Genomic DNA, 24,811 nt, shown 5'->3' with positions numbered 1-24,811 from the left:
TCAAAGTCTCTAAATTTCTATATTGTTTTGACTAGCAGCAAGATGTCATAACATGTTTTTGACCCTCAACAAGACATTCTTGCATGTTTCTGTTTTGACTAACCACAAGACATTTTGATATCTTTTTGTTTTGACTACCCAAAAACATTCGACATGTGTTGTTTTAGTTACCATGAAACATTATGACATATATTTGTTTTGAGTTACTATGAAACATTCTGACATATTGTTGTTTTGACTTATTGTAAGACATTCTGACAGGTTGTTTTAACTTACCATGAGACATTCTCACAGGATGCTTTGACTTACCATGAGACATTCTGACATGTTGTTTCGACTTATCATCAGACATTGAAACATTATTTTCGACTTACCATGAGACATTCTGACAGGTTGTTTTAACTGACCTTAAGACATTCTGACAGGATTTTTTGGCTTACCATGAGACATTCTGACTTGTTGTTTTGACTTATCATTAGACATTCTGACATGTTGTTGTCTTGACTTACATGTGACATTCTGACATGTTGTTTTGACTTATTATTAGACATTCTGACATGATTTTTTGACTTACCATAAGACATTCTGACAGGTTGTTTTTATTAACCATGAGACATTCTGACAGGCTCTTTTGACTTACCATGAAACATTCTGACCTGTTGTTTTGACTTATCATTAGATATTCAGACATGTTGTTGTTTTGACTTACCATAAGACATTCTGACATGTTGTTTTGACTTACCATAAGACATTCTGACATGTTGTTTTGCCTTATCATTAGACATTCTGACAGGTTGTTTTGACTCACCAAGAGACATTCTGACATATTGTTTTGACTTATCATTAGACATTCTGACATGTTGTTGTTATGACTTACCATGAAACATTCTTACATGTTGTTGTTTTGAGTTACCATGAAACATTCTGACATGTTGTTTTGACTCACCAAGAGACATTCTGACATGTTATTGCATTGACTTACCACAAGACATTCTGACATGTAGTTGAAAATGGTGACTAAAACAGGTACAACTTCTCCTCTAACAGCTGAGTAGGGAAGAGTAAAAGATAAAAAGAATGGTTGGAAAGCAGTAACAGCAGTAACAGGAGACACACCCACTCCGACATCCATATTGGTACACAATGAGTTTCCAACCCATTCTGTGATTGTATGAGGTATAGTAGTGTCTACCTCAACCTCTCCATCATCACTGTGAAGGAAATGATAAAAAAAAATAAAAAAAAACACAGTTCAATAAAAAATGACCACCATATTTTTTCAGCAATTACACTTAGTATTTTAATGCTTTTAAGAAAAAAAGATTGCCTTTACTCTACAACAGTTTTAAAATCACAGACAATATTAAAAAAGTAACTTCTAAATTAAGTCTGTAATTGTCATGGTATATATAAAAACTAGAAACACCTTGAGCAAGTTCATAAATAAAATACCCCCACTTCAAATGGTGTCAAGTGTTATATGTTCAAGTTGGATTATTCATCTTTGGGGTCCTTTGATAACAATCGTTACTTCAAACACATCTACAAATCATGCCAAACCTTCCTTTTTATGAAAATCACATAAGCATATAAGGAGGAGTAAGCAAGTTTAACATGTAAAACTTATCTCTCTTTTACATTCTCCAAAAATAATTATTTATCAACATGCACATCTACATATGATGCCAAACCTTTCTAAAAAAAATCATCAAAATCCATTGACCTGTTTAGGTCTCACTAACCACTTCTAATGTTTCCATTACTTTACATGTTAAAAAAGTTATTTTCAAAGTTTCACTGTGAATTCCTAGGACAAATGACATCTTATAGTTGCATACCATTGCAAAGCTTGGAAATTAAGGCTTTCACAATCATAATGCTAATGGTACGAAGATTGTAGAAATTTTTAACAAAATTTACTAGAATAAATAATACTGAAAATCCACATTTTTACCTTTTTTGATAACTGACAGCATGGAGGCAAATTACTCATGCATGTAAACAATATTCATACACTTTTGTTTTAAATTACAAATACGATTTTAAAGTACACATTCTCAGCTTAATTTTGACTACTTTTAATTAGAAAACACACGAATAATGTACTTACAAAGCAAAGGTCTAGGTTCAGTGTGTTTTTGGTACAACATAGGGGGGTGGCCATTTAAACCTGGAAGTGGTTAGTGAGACCTTACCAGCAGTAAATTGTAAACCACTTATTTGGATTATCTCCCTTTTGAATCTATTAATAATTATATTCTTTTATTCACATCTACATACAATGTCAACTTTCCTATAAAATTTCACATCAAAATCCCTTGTGTGGTTTGGAAGTTGTACGAAAACATGGAAGATACAGACAGACAGACAGACAGATAGAGTGATTCCTAAAAACTTTGTTTGCAGGGGTATAATTCAATTAAAAACCCGTCTTTTCATATTAATACACTAAACTTACATTATATTAAACAATAAATCACATGCAAACCAAATTCTGGATGTAATTAGGAAGAATGTTATCATGTCTAGGGATAAGTATACATGGAAATAGATAGGTGTTACATGTATGATTATATGGGAATATGTTAACAGAAAAAAAGGTGTGAGAAAGATATAATTCAAGAAAAGCTAAAATGAAAGAAAATCTAAGATGTAAATAAGATTATTGGAAACCTACACAAACAAGAAATGATCACTAAAGGCCCATGGAGGACCAAATTGGCAAAAAGACTGATTTCCAAGATCAAGGCTGACAAAAAGAAACCAACACCAAAGATTTGGATTCACATACCCAACAATATAGATATTCCATAACCATGTTTCTGGGAACTCCCTTCTCAATCCAACCTGTCTTGGGGTTGGATCATCCCTGGGACTGACCTCTGATGACCCTAGCTTTCTAACAGGGCCACTAGGTCCTGGTATCCCAAGGGCATTATCTAGAATGAGAAATTTGCTCCACATTACTGATGAAGATAAGGGGATGAAGGTTGTCTGGATACATTTGTTGGTAGTGAGTTTTCTTGGTCACATAAATATGGTATGATAGGGAGTATTTTACAGTTTAAATACTCATAGGTACAAGTACAGCAGGATTTTGGCTGATTGGAGTCATATGTCAATGTTCTGATATTGCAATCATTTCATGTTTAGAACCTTAATTCAATTAATCAAATGAACCCTGCTTTTAACAGATCCAACAATGAAAACAGAATCAAATTTTGAACACAAGGAATTTTCATCCTCTGGTCTGAAGAAATACTATTCCAAATCCTGGTTAAAGATACTCTATTTATTGAAAATTAGAAGTATGTGATTCAAGGTATCATGCATCCATTAAGTTATTGTTGTGACAAGCAAAACACACTGAGACCAATTATTAGGTAAATTTAGAGGCAGGACCTCAGGTCTGAATTTTCTTCCAAAATACAATAGCACTTTGAAAATGTCATTGTAAACAACAGATCACAGGGGCTTGTTCCAACCATCAAATGCGTAGCCCCACTGGTAATAATCACAAAAAGGGTGATCCAGATTTGGGGTGCCTCGATTCAACAATTTTTTTTTTCAAATAAAATCATATATATATCCCTATTTACTGCTCAGCAATTAGTTGACAAATGATGAATTTAATGAATAAACACTGGTATTACCATCAAATAGTTCTACTTAAATCAACACAATGATTTGAACATTCTAAGTCCATATTTCCACTATCGCTTGAACCATAAGTGAAACTACTGCAACCTTATTTCTATCAATAAATACAATTAAAGTTGAGTTTCTGAATTGGTATGTTATACAAAAATAAAAAGTAAAAAGAGCAATCATAAGCCAGACAAAGCTAAACAGAGCACAGATGAATATAAATCTGTGAATAGAAAAATAAAAACCCAATTAGGAAAATTTCCCAAAGCCAAGTTTCAGGGAAATGACTTCTTGTATTATATCCAGCATCAACTGCTTTTAAATTAGCTTTAGACACCACAGTATCAGAATCTTCCATATCCATAAATACATCAACAGGATCCATTCCACTTCCAAGTAATGCTGACTCATCGTAGTCGTCTTCATACAATAATGAAAAATGTTATTACTTTGAAACAGTGTCATCAAAAAAAAACTTGTGCATGTTTTGAAACCAATCAATTAAAATATTAAGTGTAAATACATAATAGAGAAATTTAGCAGAATCCTTGTCAATTTTAATCTCTGATTAAAATCAATTTTATACTATCTCCCTATTTGTGCACAAATAATAATAATAATGTCGACTTCAACTAAAAGGAATAACAGGATTCGGTACGAAACAGAGCCTCGCAGTTACCCCGTTTCTTCACCTCATTTTTTTTCCTTTTATGTGAAGTCAATACACTATTATTGTCTATTTTTGTTAAATTAGGAACTCAGATAAAGTAGTATGTATAACAGTGATAGCAGTAGGTCTCACTTTCAGAATACATCGAAATAAGTGTAGCATTACTGATAATGTGACACTGCCCAAGGGGTTTTCCACAGAAAGAAAGCTTATAAACAAAACAGACATCTTTATCAAGTATGATTCTCAAAAAAATGTGAGCAATGCTTATTAAATTAATAACCCATGTCCCTCATTTGATAACATTCACCTTATGACATCCAAACTGATCTGAATAAAAAAAAATAAATAAAAAGGTGCACAATAGGTATATGAAATAAAAATTCTGTGAAAGTTTCATTGAATTCCAGTTTTAGGGGTGACCAACAGGTCCATATATTGCAATAAGAGAAGAAGTAACACTAACTTTTTGCTTATTATACTTTTTATATATAACTCACTCTGGATCATTTGTTTGGAAGAAGAAAGAAAACATGCAACTTCTTACATTATGATGTCACATTCTTAATTTCAAAGTGAGGCAGTCCATATAATTTCCTACCAGTCCATATGATGTTATATGGACCAGCAGTTACTTTTAAAGAAAATCAACAATCTTTATAGATAAGAGATGGGTACCCCATGTCTGGGAATGATAAAGTCCATGTTTATAGATAAGAGATGGGTACCCCATGTCTGGGAATGAAAAGTCCATGTTTATAGATAAGAGATGGGTACCCTCATGTGTCTGGGAATGTGAAGTCCATGTTTATAGATAAGAGGTAGATACCCCCATGTCTGGGAATGTAAAGTCCATGTTTATAGATAAGAGATGAGTACCCCCATGTGTCTGGGAATGATAAAGTCTATTTTTATTGATAAGAGATTGGTACCCCCATGTGTCTGGGAATGTAAAGTCCATGTTCATAGATAAGAAATGGGTACCCCCCATATTTGGGAATGTAAAGTCCATGTTTATAGATAAGAGATGGGTACCTCCATGTGTCTGGGAATGTAAAGTCCATGTTTACAGATAAGAGATGGGTACCCTCATGTTTGGGAATGATAAAGTCCATGTTTATAGATAAGAGGTAGGTATCCTCATGTCTGGGAATGATGAAGTCCATGTTTATAGATAAGAGATGGGTACCCCATGTCTGGGAATGATAAAGTCCATGTTTATAGATAAGAGGTAGGTACCCTCATGTGTCTGGGAATGATAAAGTCCATGTTTATAGATAAGAGGTAGGTACCCTCATGTGTCTGGGAATGATAAAGTCCATGTTTATAGATAAGAGGTAGGTACCCTCATGTGTCTGGGAATGTAAAGTCCATGTTTATAGATAAGAGATGAGTATCCCATGTCTGGGAATGATAAAGTCCATTTCTAGAGATAAGAGATGGGTACCCCAAGTGTCTGAGAATGTAAAGTCCATGTTTATAGATAAGAGGTAGGTACCCTCATGTGTCTGGGAATGATAAAGTCCATGTTTATAGATAAGAGATGGGTACCCTGATGTCTGGGAATGTAAAGTCCATGTTTATAGATAAGAGGTAGGTACCCTCCCATGTCTGGGAATGATAAAGTCCATGTTTATAGATAAGAGATGGGTACCCCCATGTCTGGGAATGATAAAGTCCATGTTTATAGATAAGAGGTAGGTACCCTCCCATGTCTGGGAATGATAAAGTCCATGTTTATAGATAAGAGATGGGTACCCTCATGTCTGGGAATGTAAAGTTCATTTTTATAGAAGAGATGGGTACCCTCATGTCTGGGAATGTAAAGTCCATGTTTATAGATAAGAGATGGGTACCCTCATGTCTGGGAATGTAAAGTTCATTTTTATAGAAGAGATGGGTACCCTCATGTCTGGGAATGTAAAGTCCATGTTTATAGATAAGAGATGGGTACCCTCATGTCTGGGAAAGTTAAAGTCCATTTTTATAGAAGAGATGGGTACCCCCATGTCTGGGAATGATAAAGTCCATGTTTATAGATAAGAGATGGGTACCTCATGTCTTGGAATGTAAAGTCCATGTTTATAGATAAGAGATTGGTACCCTCATGTCTGGGAATGATAAAGTCCATGTTTATAGATAAGAGATGGGTACCTCATGTCTGGGAATGATAAAGTCCATGTTTATAGATAAGAGATGGGTGCCCTCATGTCTGGGAATGTAAAGTCCATGTTTTGCTAAAATATTAAAATATCAATACTAAATAAAGAATCAGTGGAGGTTTTATTAAATTCAACTTAAAGCCATAGGAGGAGTAAGGATAAGAGATGGATACCCTGGTATCACCACATCATAAATGTTCATGTTTTGCTCTGTGAAAACTCAACATTGATTTGAATCAAAATCTTAAATACATAGTTCACAACAGGAATATGTTATTGAGATTATGTGAAAGTTTCATTAAATTCCATTAAGGGCATAGGAAGAGAAATGGATAAGAGACGGGTACCACCTGTGTCGCCTATTTATAAAGGACAAAGTCATCAGAAGCTGAATATCAACAATTGAACAGAGTCATAAAATAGGATGTTGATGTTACCAAGGCTACAACATAGCACACCATACAAACTTTTTATAGCATAAGAAGTAATAGGCAATAATGAACATTTCTGTCCAAAATTACTTGTTTGAAAGTTGTCCGAATATCTTAAATATTGCATAGTTGAATGGCTAATGTGTAATAAAGAAGATATTGGATCATACAATAAGGTTGTGGACAAAATGATTTTAAAATGACACATAATATTGGCTGTTTTCACTAACATTTTTCAAGAGCTTAAATTTTTCTGAGATTTCTGGTGCATATTTTTATGCTAAAATATAGAGCAAATGTAATATATAAAAAAAGCTATCAGTGAAGATTGATAGTAGCCTATCTGATAATCAGTTTAAGTACCAAATTATTAAATTAATTAGGTTTGCCAATGTTTTCCTAGAAAAAAAAAAAAATGCTAAAACAGATTAAGAATCACTAAAAATTTAATGAAACGGCTCAATTTTTTTTCCCATTGTTCATGCTTTACTTGGTAACTAGTAGAAAATAGCAACTTCCATTCAAACAGAAATGGCTAAGCTGCCATAAAGTACTGTTCATAATAAAATCTCATTCCATGGCATGGGACCCATACTGAAGTTACCTAAAAGATATCTAGTGGTTATGATTAATAGTCGCTGAGAAAAATGTTATGAAAAATTTGGCATTTGACTGGAAATGTTGAAAACTACTCTAAGTAAAAAGGGAGAAGAAGTGCGACAGACCTGAAATTCCATAACATGATATGGGACCTATATATAAGAGCTCATTTTAAACTATAAGAAGTCTTTGCCTTTTAGTCTTTTTACAACTTTTAAATTATCCTCATTTCTTTGTTTGGTCACTACTAACAAATGACTGTGTTTCTCTTGTTTTGTTGAAGATTTAAGTAGCACTCCAGCTAAGAATCATGCAAAATGTGATTCATGGGTGAAAAGCCTACATATTTTTATTTTTGATATTGTGTTTGAATTGCCATAGTAAACAGAAATTCACATTCAGTTTTTCATATATCCCGTGTTCTTAAGAGATAAAAATTATATAGAATGCACTGTAGATTTCAAAATTAAGGGAGATAACTCCATAAATGCCACTCAAATACAACAGAATCTATTGGATTTTCTATGTTGATTATCTCCTAAGAGCAGCCAGATTTGAATGAATAATTACACATTTCATAGTATTGACCCATAAAACAAGTTAATTACAAAAATAAAAATATGTAGCCTGTTTTTGGGGTGTATCACATTTTTAAAATTTTGCATGATTCTTACCAAGACTGCTACTTAAATCTAATTCAAAGACACCTTGAAAATAAAGAGAAGCTTTCCCACCAACTGTAGTGTCACAATGATCTGAGTTATATTCCTAAAGACAAAATTAAATTTGTAAAGAATGATCAAGTCTGAGTCAGATATTTGTTACACATGATCTGAGAAACTGGCAAATACATACAGTGGTTAAGCTGTTATCATATCATATCAGACACATCACTTCATTTACCAAAGTGTCAGATACAGCACTTCATCAACAAAAGTGTCAGATACCGACCTTCATCAACCAAAGTATCAAAATGGAGACTCCTGGTACCAGAAACAGCACTTCATTGACCAAAGTATCAGAATTAACACCCCTAGTATCAGAAACAGCACTTCATCAACAAAAGTATCAGAGAAAACACTTCATCAACAAAAGTATCAGAAACAGCACTTCATCAACTAAAGTATCAGAATAAAAACCCCTAGTATCAGAAAAAGCACTTCATCAACAAAAGTATCAGAAATAGCACTTCATCAACCAAAGTATCAGAATGAACACTCCTAGTATCAGAAATAGCACTTCATAGACTAAAGTATCATAATGGAGACTCTTAGTATCAGAAACAGCATTTCATCGACCAAAGTATCAGAAACAGCACTTAATCGACCAAAACTACAAAAGTATGTGAATGAAGACTCCTTAATATTAGAAACAGTATTACATCAACTAATCATCAGAATGGTGACTCTCAGTATCAGCAACAGTACTATTATCAACCAAAGTATCAGAATAGTGACACCTTTAGTATCAGAAACAGTACTATATCAACTGAAGTATCAGAATGGTGACTTCCAGTAAAAAAGCACAAAATAGGTCAATCCAATAACACTAAAAGCACAGAATCCAATGAAGATCTTAATATCTTGTGTTAACCAGTTTTGAATAAGAGAATGATATAGGAATGAGAATGTACAGTTTAAGGTATAGTTAAAATTCTAAGAGCAGCTTTAGAGGTGAATATAAAAACAAAAGGCTCTAAAGAGTCTGAATAGCTCATTCCAGCTTGATAACCAACATTCTATTATCTGTATGAATGGCTATGTTTTTTCTTGGATATCTCATATGCTCATATCTCAGGAACAAACATATCAATTTTCAATGAATTCTGTACAGTAGATTCTGAGGAGAAATTTTTTTAAAAGTAATTACTTTAAAAATAGCAACCAAAAAAAAAAAAAAAAAAAACACTTAAAAAGGGTAATTACTCCAACATGGTTCAATAGATTTACATGAAAATTTGATCAGACAGCTCTCATGATAACTGAACACTCTAACCTTGAATTTCACAGTACTTGTATATGAAAAACTTCATTTTTTAGTAATAAAAACATATCAATTTGGAGATACATGAGAAAAACTTCTGTCTGACCTATGTTCTATTTTTTTGTAATGGTGGCCACGTTTTTCAACAGATCAAAAATCCCTACATAATTTTTTTTGTAAAATACTCTAAGTAACCATCATACCAAGATACATTTTGATTGGTCTAGTAGTTTTGGAGCGGAGTAAAATAGTTAAAAACAACAGATGCGAAGTGATGACAATAGCTCACAAGGCCTATGGCCAGGTGAGCTAAAAATGTTAATGACAATGACAATGCCAATGATGGACGACAAGTAATGGAAACAGCTCACATGGCCCTTTGGGCAAGGTGAGCTAAAAATAAAAAAATAATGTAGAATGAATTTCACATCAACAACATAATTTATAAGATTGTTATCCAATCAAGTACAGGTCCCATAGCAACGGTTTCAGGGAAAAAAATCCTAGCAGCTGTTGTTTTTTGGCTGGGAGTTCATGAGTAGGTGAAATCACTGTCTTTTTTTCAGTGTACCCAATCTGGATTTCCTCAAACCGACCACCCTTGTGCAAAATAAGACGTGCTATACAAAGTAAAAGTAAGTGAAAAGGCTACAGAAATAAATATGTGAAGTTTCAAGCTATTTGGGGTATTTCATTTTACCCAATCATAATAAGGTCCCATAGCCAAGTTTCAGGAAAATGTGTCCTGGTTTTTCTCCTAGTAGAATCAGACTGTGGTATTACATTTTCAACCCTGTCTTCATTTACATTTGGTTCCATTAATGGTCTAATTACACCTTCCTCACCAAAAAATCCATCTATTTGTGTACGGTAGAATGGTACAGGTGCTACAGAATAAAACACCAGGTACAAATATCACATCATTATGATGCAGTGCACAAAAAAAAATTCAGCAATCGTGTAAACCTATCTCTGTTTTAAATGTCAACATTCCATCATATGGAAAAAAAACAATAATGTGATTTATACCAGTTGTAGCCTGAAAAGAATAAATATGACAAAAGTGCTATTTTATGAAATTAGTTAACAATGAAATCTGTATACACTGAACAATGAATATCTGAAAACTTGTCCAAATCAGACATTTTTAAACTTCACTTTATATCAATTTAAACTGAACCAATGTGACCAAAAAGGGTTGGGTTAATATGGGTTTCACTGTATTTTCAAAAGTCTTTCCAATTCAAAAAACTTCAACTCATCAAATCAGTCTATAGAAAAGCAAGTTCAACTGATTGTATGTATAATAAATGCAAAAATAAACATATTGTAATAGCTCAAAAAGGGCAAGATGTTGAAGCCGAAATAAAAGGAAACTTTTGATACCTATGTACACCAATGTGGCTATCCAATGTGGAAGACAATATTAAGCTGTTAAAATTCATGAAGTGAAAATGTTTTGTAAACGAAAATAAAAACAAAAACAAAAAAAAAAACATTATTACACATTTGAAAGCTGTAATTTCTATGGAACTAGGTAGGAATCATGTAATTGCACAGTCCTTTCAAAGGACATGAGACAGAAATGATATGTTGATTCTGTCTTTCAAATTTTTACTACAAATTTTTAAACAGAAACCAGTCCTGCGGAAATCCATCCTGTATAAGAATGGTGTATTATCAACAGAAATAAAACTATTCTTAATTAACAGTAATGGTACACATTGAATATGGGTAAATGATTGAAATAGCAGTGGTTTGTGTTAATCATATGCATCTGTCTTAAAAATGGTAATGGATATACTTTTCATCCCCAATTTTTAATCAAGGTTGTCTGCATATAGCACAAAGGTAGACAACTCATATCAGATAAGTATTCCATTTACGGTATATACTTTTCAGCTTGGCAAAGTTCAGTAAACATGTAATGTCTGTATTTAACAAAAGCTACCTGGTATACACAGACAAAATATCAACATATGTTGTTTCCATATGTTTTGAAACATATGGAAACATATGTTTATTACCAGTATGGTAAATATATGTCTTTTGTGCATTTAAAAATAATTGAAATCATTTGTTTTCAAAACTAAGATGAAAATCATGTTCTTTTCAAATATGAAATTTTATTGAGAACATGAAATTATTATATGATTCTTATTTACTTGTTAGTCAGAAACACATGATGACCACACTCAGAAATAAATACTGTAAATGTATTAATTTTCGCAGTTGCTAATTTTCACTGATTCTGTCAAGTGAACATAATCGTGGTTTCAAAATAATGATTAGTGTTATATAATGTTAAAAATCAATTTCGTGTGTACTATTTTTCACGGGTTTCTGTCCACAGCAAAAATAACAAAAATTAGTACACCGGTAAAATTAGTACATTTACAGTATCACCATCAACTTCGTCTCAGGCAATAATATTCCTTTAAGTGGTAATCTACTATACCATCCTCAACTGCAGGCAGTATGAGTATAATGCCAACTTCATAAAACTATGCAAATGTATTGGTTCATTCGATACATCTGTTTTTGTACAAGAATTATTGCATCATAATGCCTCAAAGTGTCTAGTTTCAAAAGTTTATTTTAGGAAAGGGCAGAAAGTGCTTTAAATTAGAAACATGTACTTAGTATGGGTTCAGTATATTGATCTTCTTATTTAACGGGCACATCTTGAACCCTCCTATCAAAATATATTAAATATCCGGTATCTGTTTAGAACATAAGTGAATGTAGAAATAAAAATTAACCATTACACAAGTCTCTCTATAAATCTAAAAATAAAACAGTTTGTGAAACCCTATACCCCCACCTCATTCCTCATTATCTAATATTCCATTATCATTGTTATTTTCCTACCCTGAAATTACAGAATAAAGCATCAACAGGGACATTACTTGACACTCTACCATGTTAAACATTGTTCAAAACAGCATAGCTTGAGACCTACACAATTGTGCAAAGTTTGAAAAAAACCTTTAATCTGTTCTCAAGTAACATCTGGAAAGTATGGGGCACGTATAAATAATGAGATTATGAATTTCTCCAAATTATCTTTACAAGACAGATTTTAAAATTGAGGGCACACATAAACAATAAAAAATCATTTTCTACAAATTTCATTGGAATTTTCTGTTTAGTAAATAATCATAGAACCCTTATCTCTCTGATGTGTTTACTTACAATAATAAACTGGTCTATCAGTTTTGACTGTACAAGGTCTAGTCTGTAATGTTAAATCACTGAAAACCAACAGATTCATTTTCTGAAATTAAGAATAATATCTATATATTCATTTCCTTTTTTTTTCCTCAGTCAACAAAACATGTTTATATCAATACAAGCTTGTTCTATCAAGATTTCAGAACAGTAAACTTTAGTTGTGTACAATTAAGATCAGAACTGTATTCTGTTGTGCAGTTTCTTTTACTAACTCAGTTATTTGGAAGTATTGTGCCTCTACAAATTTCCATCCACTGCACAGCATGAGACTTGGTCTAACTTTCTGGATTTTTGTCCTCTTTTATAGAAAGTAAATTTTAATTTCCATTGAAAGCCTAAAGGAAATCTAGAATAATAGAAAAAAATCCAAAAGATCAATAATATTTTAATATAAAATAGTACCCTTTTACAACAATTTCCCATGGAGTGTAATATTACCATAAATTGGGATATATTTTGATAATTTGGAGGTCATCTGACAAAACATTGGTATTTAATTTTGGTGTGTTTTATTTTAGCCTTTTCATCAGTGAAAACAATTGACTGTTAATTCTAATACTACTAGTGAAAAGTTAATTTCTTCAGTTTTTCTAGATAAAATTAATAATAATAAATACATTTATAATCTCTTTTTAGTAAGGTTAATGGGGTCACTTTAGGTAAGCAAACAATGAATTTGTTTTAGTACATCAATATACATATATATTAGTCTAAATACTCGCATATGTTATATTTTGGTGTGTTTAATTTTGGCACTTTTAAATGAGGCACCAAATAAACCGAAATAAAACTACTACCAAAATAGCACAATTTACAGTACCTTATTCACAAACAAATTTTAATTAAAATATCAGTGAAAATGAACATGTGACAAAATTACCAAGATAATAATACACTCATATGATTGCAAAACAGCTAAAAGAGGTCCTTCAATAAAAAATAGAGATATCTACATGGAATTTTATCTTTAAAACAGAATAAAGCAGTACAGCTACAAAATCCGACACCCTCAATTGATAGCAAATATATAATGACAACCTACCCTGAAAGCTTCAATTGCATCAACTGCATCAAAATCATATCTTCGCCAGTAAGGAAAATATTCTGAAACAAAAGTGTGCACATTCACAGGAGTTTGAGTAAAGATTGTGTACTCACGAAAATGATTTTACAAAGCTAGAAAAGTTAGCACATGTTACCTGATGAGTTGATTGTATTACAATAAACAAAAAGTTACATGCATTGTGGTACTAGGTATACCTTACTGGTATCAAACAGAAATCAACATCACTTAAATCAAAGTCACAAACCAAATTTGAAATAAATCGTGAAAGATGATAAAGTCCCAAATCATATAAATGACATATTGTCTTTAAACACTACAGACACTATGAAGTCAGTCTCATATCTTGACCTTCACTATGAGATCAATGGAAAGGGAAAACTCATGACCAAACTCAATGACTAACACAATGACTTCTCATTCTGTATTGTCAACTTTCCTTTCATCTGTGACAAAATCCATTCAGCACCTGTGTATGGAGTTTTCATATATCAACTCATATGTTTTGCCAGAGCTTGATGAAACAATCAAATTTTTAGTACAGTGCTAAACTCCTTACAATTAAGCATCTGGAACAAGGTTATGTTGCTACAAAACTTGCATGTAAGTCAATCCAAACATTTATTATCAAAAATTTACATAAAAATCTAAAATCATTTTTAGTAAAAAAAATTTTGACTGTACTTGTATGATGTAATATCAGCTGATCCTGATACATACCATCATTATCTGGACTAAACAAAGACTGATCATAGTGGGTCTTCTCATCACAATATTTCTTATCCTCCTGCCAGTGTGAGGTATACATGTAGGGAACTTCGAACTTGCTAAATATCTAAAAAGAACAATAAATTTGTGAGTTAAAATTTCACTATGTGAAATTTACCTAGTACACAACATAAGATTACCTTTAATAATTATTCCATACACCCATAATAAGTTGATTTTTGTCATCTGGATCCATTGGACTGTAGAAAAATAGTGGGACATCAATAGTTTGTCATGTACAAAATGCATTTGTGAACAAGCTAAAAAAAATTAACATGGACTGCCTCTAACACTAGCAAGAATCAGCTACCCCCTCCATATCCCTAACTTATTATTTAAAATGAATACCTGTTTTTCTGTGATTTCATAAACAGGAGAAACTAATTTTGTTTAAAACATTAGAATTTTTCAGTTTGATCTTCCATCTATCAAGCCTGGTTTTGGTCCACGGGAGCTATTATTAGAAGCATCTGTTTTCAACTTAAAAAAAATCCTCTCTTTAATCAATAAACTGACCACCTTCAAACTATCATATCCCTATGTTGTTTGCTTAAAAAGATATGTTGATTATGCCAATCACACAACAAACATGGCTGCCATGTCTGTTCATAGAACAATGGAGTCAAACTATCTATTCATACCTAAAAAACTATGACAGATGGGAAAAAATAAAGGATGAATCATTCCTCTTTTGGCTTAAAGATCACTCCAAAAGTTTTCATTGAGTTGAAGTTGAAGGATGACTTCTTTTTAGACTAGGTGCCCTTAAAAGGCAATAAAATGCTTTGTAGTGTGCAACTCCATTCAAACTTGATATTTTTGTTAGAATAAACAAGGTGTGCTTACCAGTTGCTTTTGGATTTTGAACTAGCTTACAGAAAAAGCAAATACTCTTTCGAGGTAGATACAGCTTGAATTCTTTTGTCCTATTTGTTAAGGTGTTTGTATTCTGCATTAATCTCAAGAGTTAAATCTGAATTCAACAGATTTTTATAGTTTGTTTATTGTTATATTTTCCACTGTCCCAGGTTAAGGGAGGGAAGAGTGCTTCAATCATGTTTAACCCCACTACATACTTTATGTGCCTGTCCCAAGCCAGGAACCTGTAGTCCAGTGGTGGTGGTTGTTTTTTTTATATTCATTGTTATTCGTTTTAAGTTTTTTCTATAAATTAGATGGATTTCTGTCTTTTATGAACAATTTCACTTTATTTATTTTGGAGCCTTTTACAGCTTGCTTTATGGTATGTGTTTTGCCCATCATTGAAAGTCGTGTGTTGACCTGTAGAAGTGTAATTGTTCCTTGATTGGCATTTGGTGGATGACTATCCCATTGGCAATCTTACCACATCTCCAATTTTTAAAGCTTTATTTTTTTATTGTGCTTAGACATTTGACACAGGACACTTATTGGAACCTTACTCTTAAATGATAACAACTTCCAAAATTGATCCCAATCTTCCTAGGAAGGTATGGCACTTGGTGGTAGAACTTCAAAGATATCCATTCATTTTTCATCAAATTATCATCAAGAAATCAGAAAAAAAAATCTTTTAGCCCCTTATCCTTATTCACCCCCATAATTACTCAAAGCATTCTGTTGGTGGTATGGCACTGTGGTATAATTGTATCTAATTATTCATAGTCAAGTCAAGTTATTGTCAGGACATCAGGAAAATGCTTGTTTCTGACAGATTTTGAGCTCCTCAATCCTCAGTTCAAGTCTACCCCCCCCCCCCCCCAAAAAAAAAAAAAATCAATACCACCCAGGCCTTTGTGGTAAACAATATTGTTGAACAATACCTTAGACATCCATATAATTTTACTGGATTGAAACAGTTAAATTCTATGAAATTCTTGTTTTTTGTCTTTAATTGGGGTCATAACCCTTAAAATCAATACCAACTTTCCTTTTGTAGTTTGTATGAGTGGCCGTTCATGTTCTTGGCCAGCTAACATATATATTTTATACGCATACATTATCAAGATATAAACATATATTTCAGTGTTCTAGCTAGGATTTGAAAATAGAGGGGTGCAGGGAAGAGGGCACTTTAACGTGTAGCATGTTTTTTTTCAACAAAAAAGGGACATTAATTTTGTATGTTTGTGTTAAGTCAGTAATTGGTATTCTTACTGCTTACCTGCCAACTTTTTAAAATGAAGGTTGCATCATAATTTGCAAACTAAGTAAATTTGTCTGCATGATTAATATATGCATGACACCCTTATTGTATTGAAAGACCCTTCTCAGATGACCAAGTGCTGTTAGAAATTTAACACTTATATATAGAGGTGATTCAGCTGAAAATATATTACTATAGCCTTCAGATCCCCTATGAAAGAGTTAGGAAATCAGTTTTGATTTAATCAATTTTTGTGTGAACACGATTTGTCATTGTTCTTGCAGTGAAGCTGCATTATATATGCATATATTTGTATTATATACACATACATATACACTATATTGTTATAATTTATGAGTTTATTCAGGTATATAAAGAATAACAAATATGTGTATATATACACATATCTTGTAACAATATATGTGTACATAATACAAATAAATACAAGTATAGGTTTGGAACCTAGTTCAACAAGAATCAACCAGGTTATATCTATGCTATTGCAAGAAAACCAAGTGTGTACAGATGGTAACGATGCTGATAGTGCCATTCCATTAAAGACTGCAAATATTTTGTGGTCATATAACTAGAGGCTCTAAAGATCATGAATTGCTCACCTGGCTCAATAAGCAACATTCCACTTTTGTAAAAGCAGCCATGTTTTTTCTTGGATAAAAATTTCTAACATTCATAGTTATCCTTTCCTCTCTCGTTACCCCAGACTTGAATTTTTTAAAGGAACTCGGCGGGTGTTTCTAGAAAAGCAGAGGATGCTTACCCTACCGGTGCACCTAGTCCATGCTCCCAGTTTTTAGTGGAGTCTGAGTTGCTCATTTGCTTTTGATACTTTGTAAGTATGATTTTAGTTACTCCATGTTCTTTGTTGTGCATGTCTGTTTTTCATGTCTGGTCTTTGTCCCTGGATTTCATTCTTTTGATTACCGCTATAACCTTGGTTCCCTTGATTACTCACTCATACTTACTGAACAATCACATCAATTTTCATTAAATTCTATATTCAGTAGTTTCTAAAGAAATCTTTTTTTATGTACTAACATTAAAAGTAGCAAAAAAAAGACATGGAAAAAAGGCAATAACTCCAACATGGCTGAACACATAAATTTGACAACAGATAGACCTCATCATGCTGAACTTTTTTACCCTATGTCAGAATTTGGCTTAACCTAACAGTTTTGGAGATTTCTGTCTGACCTCTATGTTCTATTTTTTTAGTAACGGCGGCCATGTTTTTCCAGTAATAAAAAAATCCTCGTATCTGTTTTATGCATACCAGTAACACCCTAAGAAACATTCATACCAAGTTTGGTTCTAATTGGTCAAGCAATGTCAGAGGAGAAGAGTTTTGTAAAATTGTTAACAAGAACATTCGACAACAAGGACAATGACAGACGCCAAGTGATTGCAATAGTTCACATGGCCCTTTGGGCCACCCCAGCTAAAAATGACTTTTTTGCACTTTTCAGTTATAGTTGTTACAAAGAGCCAAGTTTAATTTACAATGTTTTATATGAATGTTTCCAAACCTTTTCAGGCGTAAGCTGATTGTTCCCTGCAAGAAGATTAATACTCTTATCTACTACTCCAACAGAGCAAATAGAACCAGGAGATGCTTTGACATTAAATTTGACATCATTTCCTGGATAGACTGTATCTTTATTGAACTTCATCTCAACCTACAATTGTTACATCAAATAAAACAAGTATTTGGAAAGTATAGCATGGCAAAACAAAGTCCCGTACTGGAAGAAACATCTGTTAATAAGAATAGAATGCAAACTTCATGCATAATTTGTTAAATGTGATTTGTGAATAAAAATTTGACAATTTGACTGTTTCAGGCAGATGGATATACAGATGGAAGAACATTTAGTACACCTTTTCTCCTTTAGCATGTTTTAGCAATCATATAGTAACAGACAATATACTTCCCCCTTTGCAGGGTTGAAAACAATTAAAACCTTCTCATAGAACTACAGTGAAACCTGTCTAAGCTGAATCCTGAATAATCTGAAAATCTGATAAACCAAACACTATTTAAAGTCCCTCTATATTGTAACGTTTAAATGTATTCTAAACCACGGTACATTGAACACCTGTCTAAACAGAACTAGTAGTAAAGTGGTTTGATTTAGGCAGTGTATTTGAGAATTGAATATGATGGTGAGCACATAGGACTGGGTATAGCACAATTTATACCTTATTATCAAAACACCTCTCAACTTTAAATGTGACAGTAGCAGCAACAGTTTCCTCATCTTCTCTAACGTAATACACTAACAGCTGAGACTCTGGACCCATGTTAGCAGTAACAGGTATGCTGATCCTCACTTTACCTACATGAGTTGATTTTATGATGTCTTTACTTTCTGAAAATAGGAAAATGGTCTTAATCATACATAATGATATCAATGAAATGAAGAGACAAATCCAACAAGATTAAGAATACTAAACTGAAAAACATAAGACACCAAAGGGTAAGATTTCAAATATTGAGACTTTGACAAGTTCCAGAACATTGAATACATTAAGAAACAGCAATGGAAAAAGAATAGATATGGTTAAAAAGATAATAAAGAGATGGCTACTTAATATATGCATTTTGTGAATGTATCAGGTTTTTGAAAGAAAGGTTAAGAAACTTTGTATAAACTATAATCAAATTACAACTTACGGAGTTCAGGGGCGGATCCAGGATTTGAGTTTAGGAGGTGTTAATTGAATTAAATGCTGTGCAAAGCAAGGCAAAACATATCATGGGGAGAAACTTGTGGTGAAAATTTTTTTCTTACCAATTTAGGGGTGCATACACCCGGTACGCCAGTCCTTGGATCCGCACCTGGAGTTATCATATTTTACATTTTTGTTACTTTTGAAGATTTATCAAGCACAGTGCAGCATAACATATCAGTAATAGTACAAGAATATTTCATAAACAAGAGGCTCCCAGGAGCCGGAATTGCTCAACTGCTTAAATTTTTGCCTTAAAAGGACAATAACAAACAAGGTGTTGTCTGACAATTTTGACTCAAGGAAGACTTTGGTAGGCCTTATCATAAGGATCCTTTCAGCAATTGAAAGTTTCTACCTATCATAGTTTTCAAGATATTGACTGAAAACTGTAAAAACAAACACCATTTTTCACCTTTCAAGGGCAAGAACTAAAACAAGGAGTCATCTGACAACTTTGACCAAATGCAGACTTTTGTAGGCCTTATAATGAGGATCATTTCGGCAAATGAAAGAATTCAGGTAAACCTGAACGTTTTGGAGATATAAGCGAAAAACTAATGTCCGACCTCTATTTTGTACTTTCAGTATAAGCAGCCTTCTTTTTCCACAGATCAAAATCCCCACATCAGTTCTATGCAGAACACACTAGGGAACATTCACACCAAGTTTGGTTCTGATTGGTCTTGTCGTTTCAGAGATGAGTTTTGAAAAATTGTTAGGGACGAAAATGACTACAACAGACATCAAAAGATGGCAATAGCCCACAAGGCCTAAGGCCAGGTGAGCTAAAAAGTTAATTAATAACTTACAGGTACTTAAAAAATGTACTCATAATTCTAGAAATAAATTGGTTGGCATTTTAACAAGTGTAGAGGCTAAATAAGAAATGAATTAATTCACAAAAGCTTACTATCTTTGTAACAGTTTCTTTCATAGTAGTCAATTCCTGCAGCAGGGACAGCCTTGTGACCCTTGTAGTAAATCTCACATGTTCCACTTTCATCATTGTGATAGGTAAAACCTCTGCAATCATCGTATTCACTACACACTCTACCACATTCAAGAACATTACGCGTGTTGGAAGCAGATACTTTTTCAAGTGATGTCATCTCAACTGTTGCATTGTAATGAGGTTTATAATTTTTTAAGCAAATCATATCAAATTCTGAAAATAATAAGATATTTGAAATAAGTTCGTAATAATCAACTATTTAAATTGATTAAAAAATAATTGATATAATTGCTTTACTATTAATATTATATAATATGAACATAACTTGAACAAGTTTAACATAAGTCATACAGTGAAAGATGTCTAAACCAAACCCCACTAGGACTAGGTTCTGTTTAGACAGGTCATCAGTTTACCAAAACTAAAAATACATTTAAATTCTAATATGACATGCTTAAAAGCTTTTTAGTAAAAAAGTGATAAACACATGACCAACACTTTGTGCAACACACAGGCCACTCCTTTCAAAAATATGAAAAAAACTAGTTCTATTAGAATTGAAATAAATCTTGGAAGCTCCATTTTATTATTTTTTTACCACTGGCTGGCCATTTATGTCATATATAATGCAACATAATTGGCCAGCCAATGGTAAAACAATGATAAAATGGAGTTTCCATAATTTATTACTTAATTGATTCATAGGGACTTTAAAAACTTTAAACAAGTTGTCAGATTGTCCAGGATTAAGACAGATTTCAGTGCACTTCAGAAACCTATATTTTCTTCATATGTACATGACTATAACTGGAGTCATGCATGTATGATAATAACTGAATTATTAACAATGTTAATTGTTAAAATTTTAACACAAGTGAAATGTGATGTTTCATATAATACAGATGCCCCCTAAACAAAGAAACAAGATAGCATGAAGTGGAAGTTGTGACAGAGGTCTCAGACACAGTAGGACTCATTATGTCTGTATGATTATGCCGCAGATCAAATAAAAAATCATTAATGAATAGAATCTAAGATTCAGTTGAATCAATTATAAAAAATAATATAAGAGCACTAAAAACAGGAAATGGATTTGAAAAGTAAAACTTAGATTTAACCCATCATTTTGTTTGAAATGCCTGTACCAAGTCAGAACCATTGCAGTACCAGCTGCTCCGATGGTGTAATATCTATTTTGTCAGATTAAGGGACTAGATTATGGATGGGATTAGTGTTTGGTAATGTTGTTATTACCCTTATTTTTCTATATGTTCTATATTGAGACATTACATGGAGAGAATTGGATGTATTACTGAGTGAATTTTATGATGTTTGTTTGTTGTTTCAGATAATTTTTTTATCTTACATTTAAGGGGGAAGGTTTAGGCAATATGAAACTAATTTAACCCCATCACATATTTCATGCACCTGTCCACAGTCAGGAGATGTTGGTCTTTAATATGTCTTTGTACCATCATACAACTTTTTAGTTTGAATTTTAAGAATTTTCATCATTCTGTTACTGTGGATTTTATTACTTTTGTTGTTGTGGCCTTTCAGAGCTTATTTACTTGTTGAAGACAGTTTGGTGATATTATGAAAGTATTTACAATTTAGTTTTTAGGTTTTTATGGTGATGCATTTGTTATATTTCATCAAAACTATTCTTTTTTTTTCTATTTCAAGACTAAGATCTATTCTAAAATGTTGAAGTGGAAAGGTCAGTCAGTTCACCAGGTTATAGGTCAATATTACAGTCGAACCTTGGAATGGTCAGTCAGTTCACCAGAATGGTGTCAATATTACAGTCGAACCTTGGAATGGTCAGTCAGTTCACCAGAATGGTTATAGGTCAATATTACAGTCGAACCTCGTTAAGTCTGGAACGGTCAGTCAGTTCAACAGAATGGTTGTAGGTCAATATTACAGTCGAACCTCGTTAAGTCTGGAATGGTCAGTCAGTTCACCAGAATGGTTGTAGGTCAATATTACAGTCGAACCTCGTTAAGTCGAAGTCAAAGGGACCATGCAAAAATGTTATCCGAGGTTCAAGTAATCTGAGGTCGAGGATAAACCGGAAATACTAGTAGTTTGGTCAATGATTGTTTCTGTATTTACATCATTTGTTGTGCTTGTACATGTACATGTACTTCACATTACAGGGTACTTCATAATGTCTTGTGTTTCATACCGGAAGATATATTTTTGTATGTTGTATATCATGTTTGAAATACTGAACGGCACCGAGTGTTTTAGTGAAATTTTCTTTTTTGTTTTTTTCTACATCAAAAACGTCATAGTTCATAACATGTTGCTTTGTTTGATTCACAATCAGGAGTATTGTCAAACCATGTGTTCTTCATTATTACGATAAAATTTCAAATTCACTAGTGAAACGAATGTAGTAGTTGAAATACCCTTACTATCGTCTGTTTGATGTTTCATTGTATAGTCAGATACCATTACAATTCATCCGTATTTTTAAAAAAATTTTTATCAAAATATCAGATACCACTGTTAGTGAAAATTCTGACGTGTTATTGATACAATTCATTTCTTTGAACAACACGCGCAATTTTAAATTCATAAAATAAACAAATCAAACCATAATGAGTGTCAACAAATTAATTTTAAAAGCCACGCTGATCGTTGTTAAAACAGACTTCCAGCATGGTTTGTAACAAATCAATCAGTCTTCTGACTAATTAGTTGACTTCGAGATGTCAGGGTTAATTAACCGCATTACCTCGAGTTATCCGAGGTTTCAATTCATCCGATTTTGAGTCATCCGAAGTAAAAATGTATTGGAGTAAGGGGAGTTTTCTGGGACTTTGTAATTAGTTCGAGTTATCCGAAATTTCGACTAATCCAGGTTCTACACATCAAGGTTCGACTGTAATAGGTTTTGGAAGAAGACTGAAAATGTTCTGACTAACTACCAAACTGGAATCTACCTGGTGGTTACCTACTAAAAGGTTACGGCATTAAGACATTAATAATAACTAATAAAATGCTGAATACCAATGTTTCAATGATTTCTAAGAGTTGTGTCCCTTACCTTAGGTCTCCTTAATAACCTTACATGTAGTAAAATAAAAAAGACCAAGTTAGTAACTAGTGGTTAAATGGCTCAACTCCATAGAAATCCTCATATTACATTCTACCTTCATCATTCTCTTTGTCAAGAACCTCTGGACACATTTTGTCATAGGTTTCTATCATTTGACCTACTGACAGCATGATCTCGGGGACCTTACTACAAGACATTTGGTGTGGTATTACACATTCCTTCAACTCCTGATATACTCTGAAATTTAAAAACATTCACTAAATTTAGAAGGCCAATTGACTACAAAATATTGTTAATATTTCCAAACATTCATATTGACTAGAACATTCAAAATATTGGCAGAAGTAGTTACAGGTAATCATATACTACTGTTTTGTAACAATTTAGACATACATTTTTGTCCATAGAAATATGTGTATTTTGTACTATCTGACCCCCTTCTTGACTCTTCTTCTTAATTATGAGATTTTATCAATACACATACTAAAAATTGAGAGGCAGGCAGGAAAAAAATCAAGCAGAGTCAAAAAGGGCAAAAAACTTCAAACACCAATTTCAACCTTCTCTAAGTTTCACAGCCTTGTCAGAAGTTTGACATCTGTCGGTTGAGTGTCTAAGATTTCTCTTTGTCGTGTGCTCAATTTAATTAGAATTTTCACATCACTGTTACTTTTTACAATAGTGCTTGTTCTAAATCTGAATGCACTATTTGATTAAACCTACAAATTTATGAACTTTTTCTCTATTTTTGCTGTGTTCTAATGTTTTTCTTTGTTCTTGTGATGTAGACACAATTTTGAGGAAATTCCAATACAGTATTGATGACATAGTGCACTACTTAGAGTATGAAGAAATACTCTGAAACCAAAAAAAAAACAAAAACAAACCCTAAATATTTTAAAAAGACATTTTTGCTGTAATAAAATTTCAGAGTACCAGAATTTTATATCATACTATCATATAATTTCTAGTCTTGAAAGTTAGAACTCCATTTTTGTTGTCAAAAACTTTTTTAAAGTTACCAATTTGACTGTGGAAAGAGAGTATTAAAGTGCTTGCAAAAAAAATGACATTGCACTTTCTCCAATTTTTGTCTAGAATATCTTCCAAAGTAAGAAACAATACGAATACTGACTCACAAATATCTTCCAAGGCGATTTGAGTCAGAAACAATATGAATACTTACTCACAAATATCTTCCAAAGACGTTTGATCTGCTATTCCTGCCATGGTCTCCATACATGTAGATACAGCTATAACATCACACTCAGTATTCTCTATAATAACCAATCTAAGCAATTAGTACATGATTTTTCATAATAAAAAATTTTTTTTGTTCTAATTTCCAGTGAAT

General features: G+C 32.7%; 1 protein-coding gene across 3 annotated transcripts in view; it reads right to left on the bottom strand.

Moving 5' to 3' along the window:
- The window catches only part of LOC148622172 (pregnancy zone protein-like), a 70,860-nt gene that overhangs the window by 19,794 nt on the left and 26,255 nt on the right, over window positions 1-24,811 (bottom strand). The window contains exons 19-28 of one of the 3 annotated variants that reach the window (XM_088571787.1): window positions 24,644-24,734; window positions 23,552-23,694; window positions 20,346-20,600; window positions 18,902-19,071; window positions 18,229-18,378; window positions 14,512-14,626; window positions 13,771-13,832; window positions 12,690-12,771; window positions 10,195-10,381; window positions 983-1,211 (exon numbers count right to left, since the gene is read on the bottom strand). In XM_088571787.1, coding sequence (XP_088427913.1) covers window positions 983-1,211; window positions 10,195-10,381; window positions 12,690-12,771; window positions 13,771-13,832; window positions 14,512-14,626; window positions 18,229-18,378; window positions 18,902-19,071; window positions 20,346-20,600; window positions 23,552-23,694; window positions 24,644-24,734 — 1,484 coding nt within the window. Of the gene's footprint in view, window positions 1-982; window positions 1,212-2,791; window positions 2,940-3,893; window positions 4,069-10,194; window positions 10,382-12,689; window positions 12,772-13,770; window positions 13,833-14,511; window positions 14,627-18,228; window positions 18,379-18,901; window positions 19,072-20,345; window positions 20,601-23,551; window positions 23,695-24,643; window positions 24,735-24,811 lie in introns of all 3 variants that reach the window. The other 2 variants (XM_088571788.1, XM_088571789.1) reach the window with 2 other exon arrangements.

Source organism: Perna viridis, chromosome 3 (assembly GCF_037379345.1).
Source record: "Perna viridis isolate PV_CMFRI_1.1 ecotype Kerala chromosome 3, ASM3737934v1, whole genome shotgun sequence".
Lineage (NCBI taxonomy): Eukaryota > Metazoa > Mollusca > Bivalvia > Mytilida > Mytilidae > Perna > Perna viridis.
Note: the sequence above shows the minus strand (reverse complement) of the source record. Positions and strands in the feature narration are given on the sequence as shown.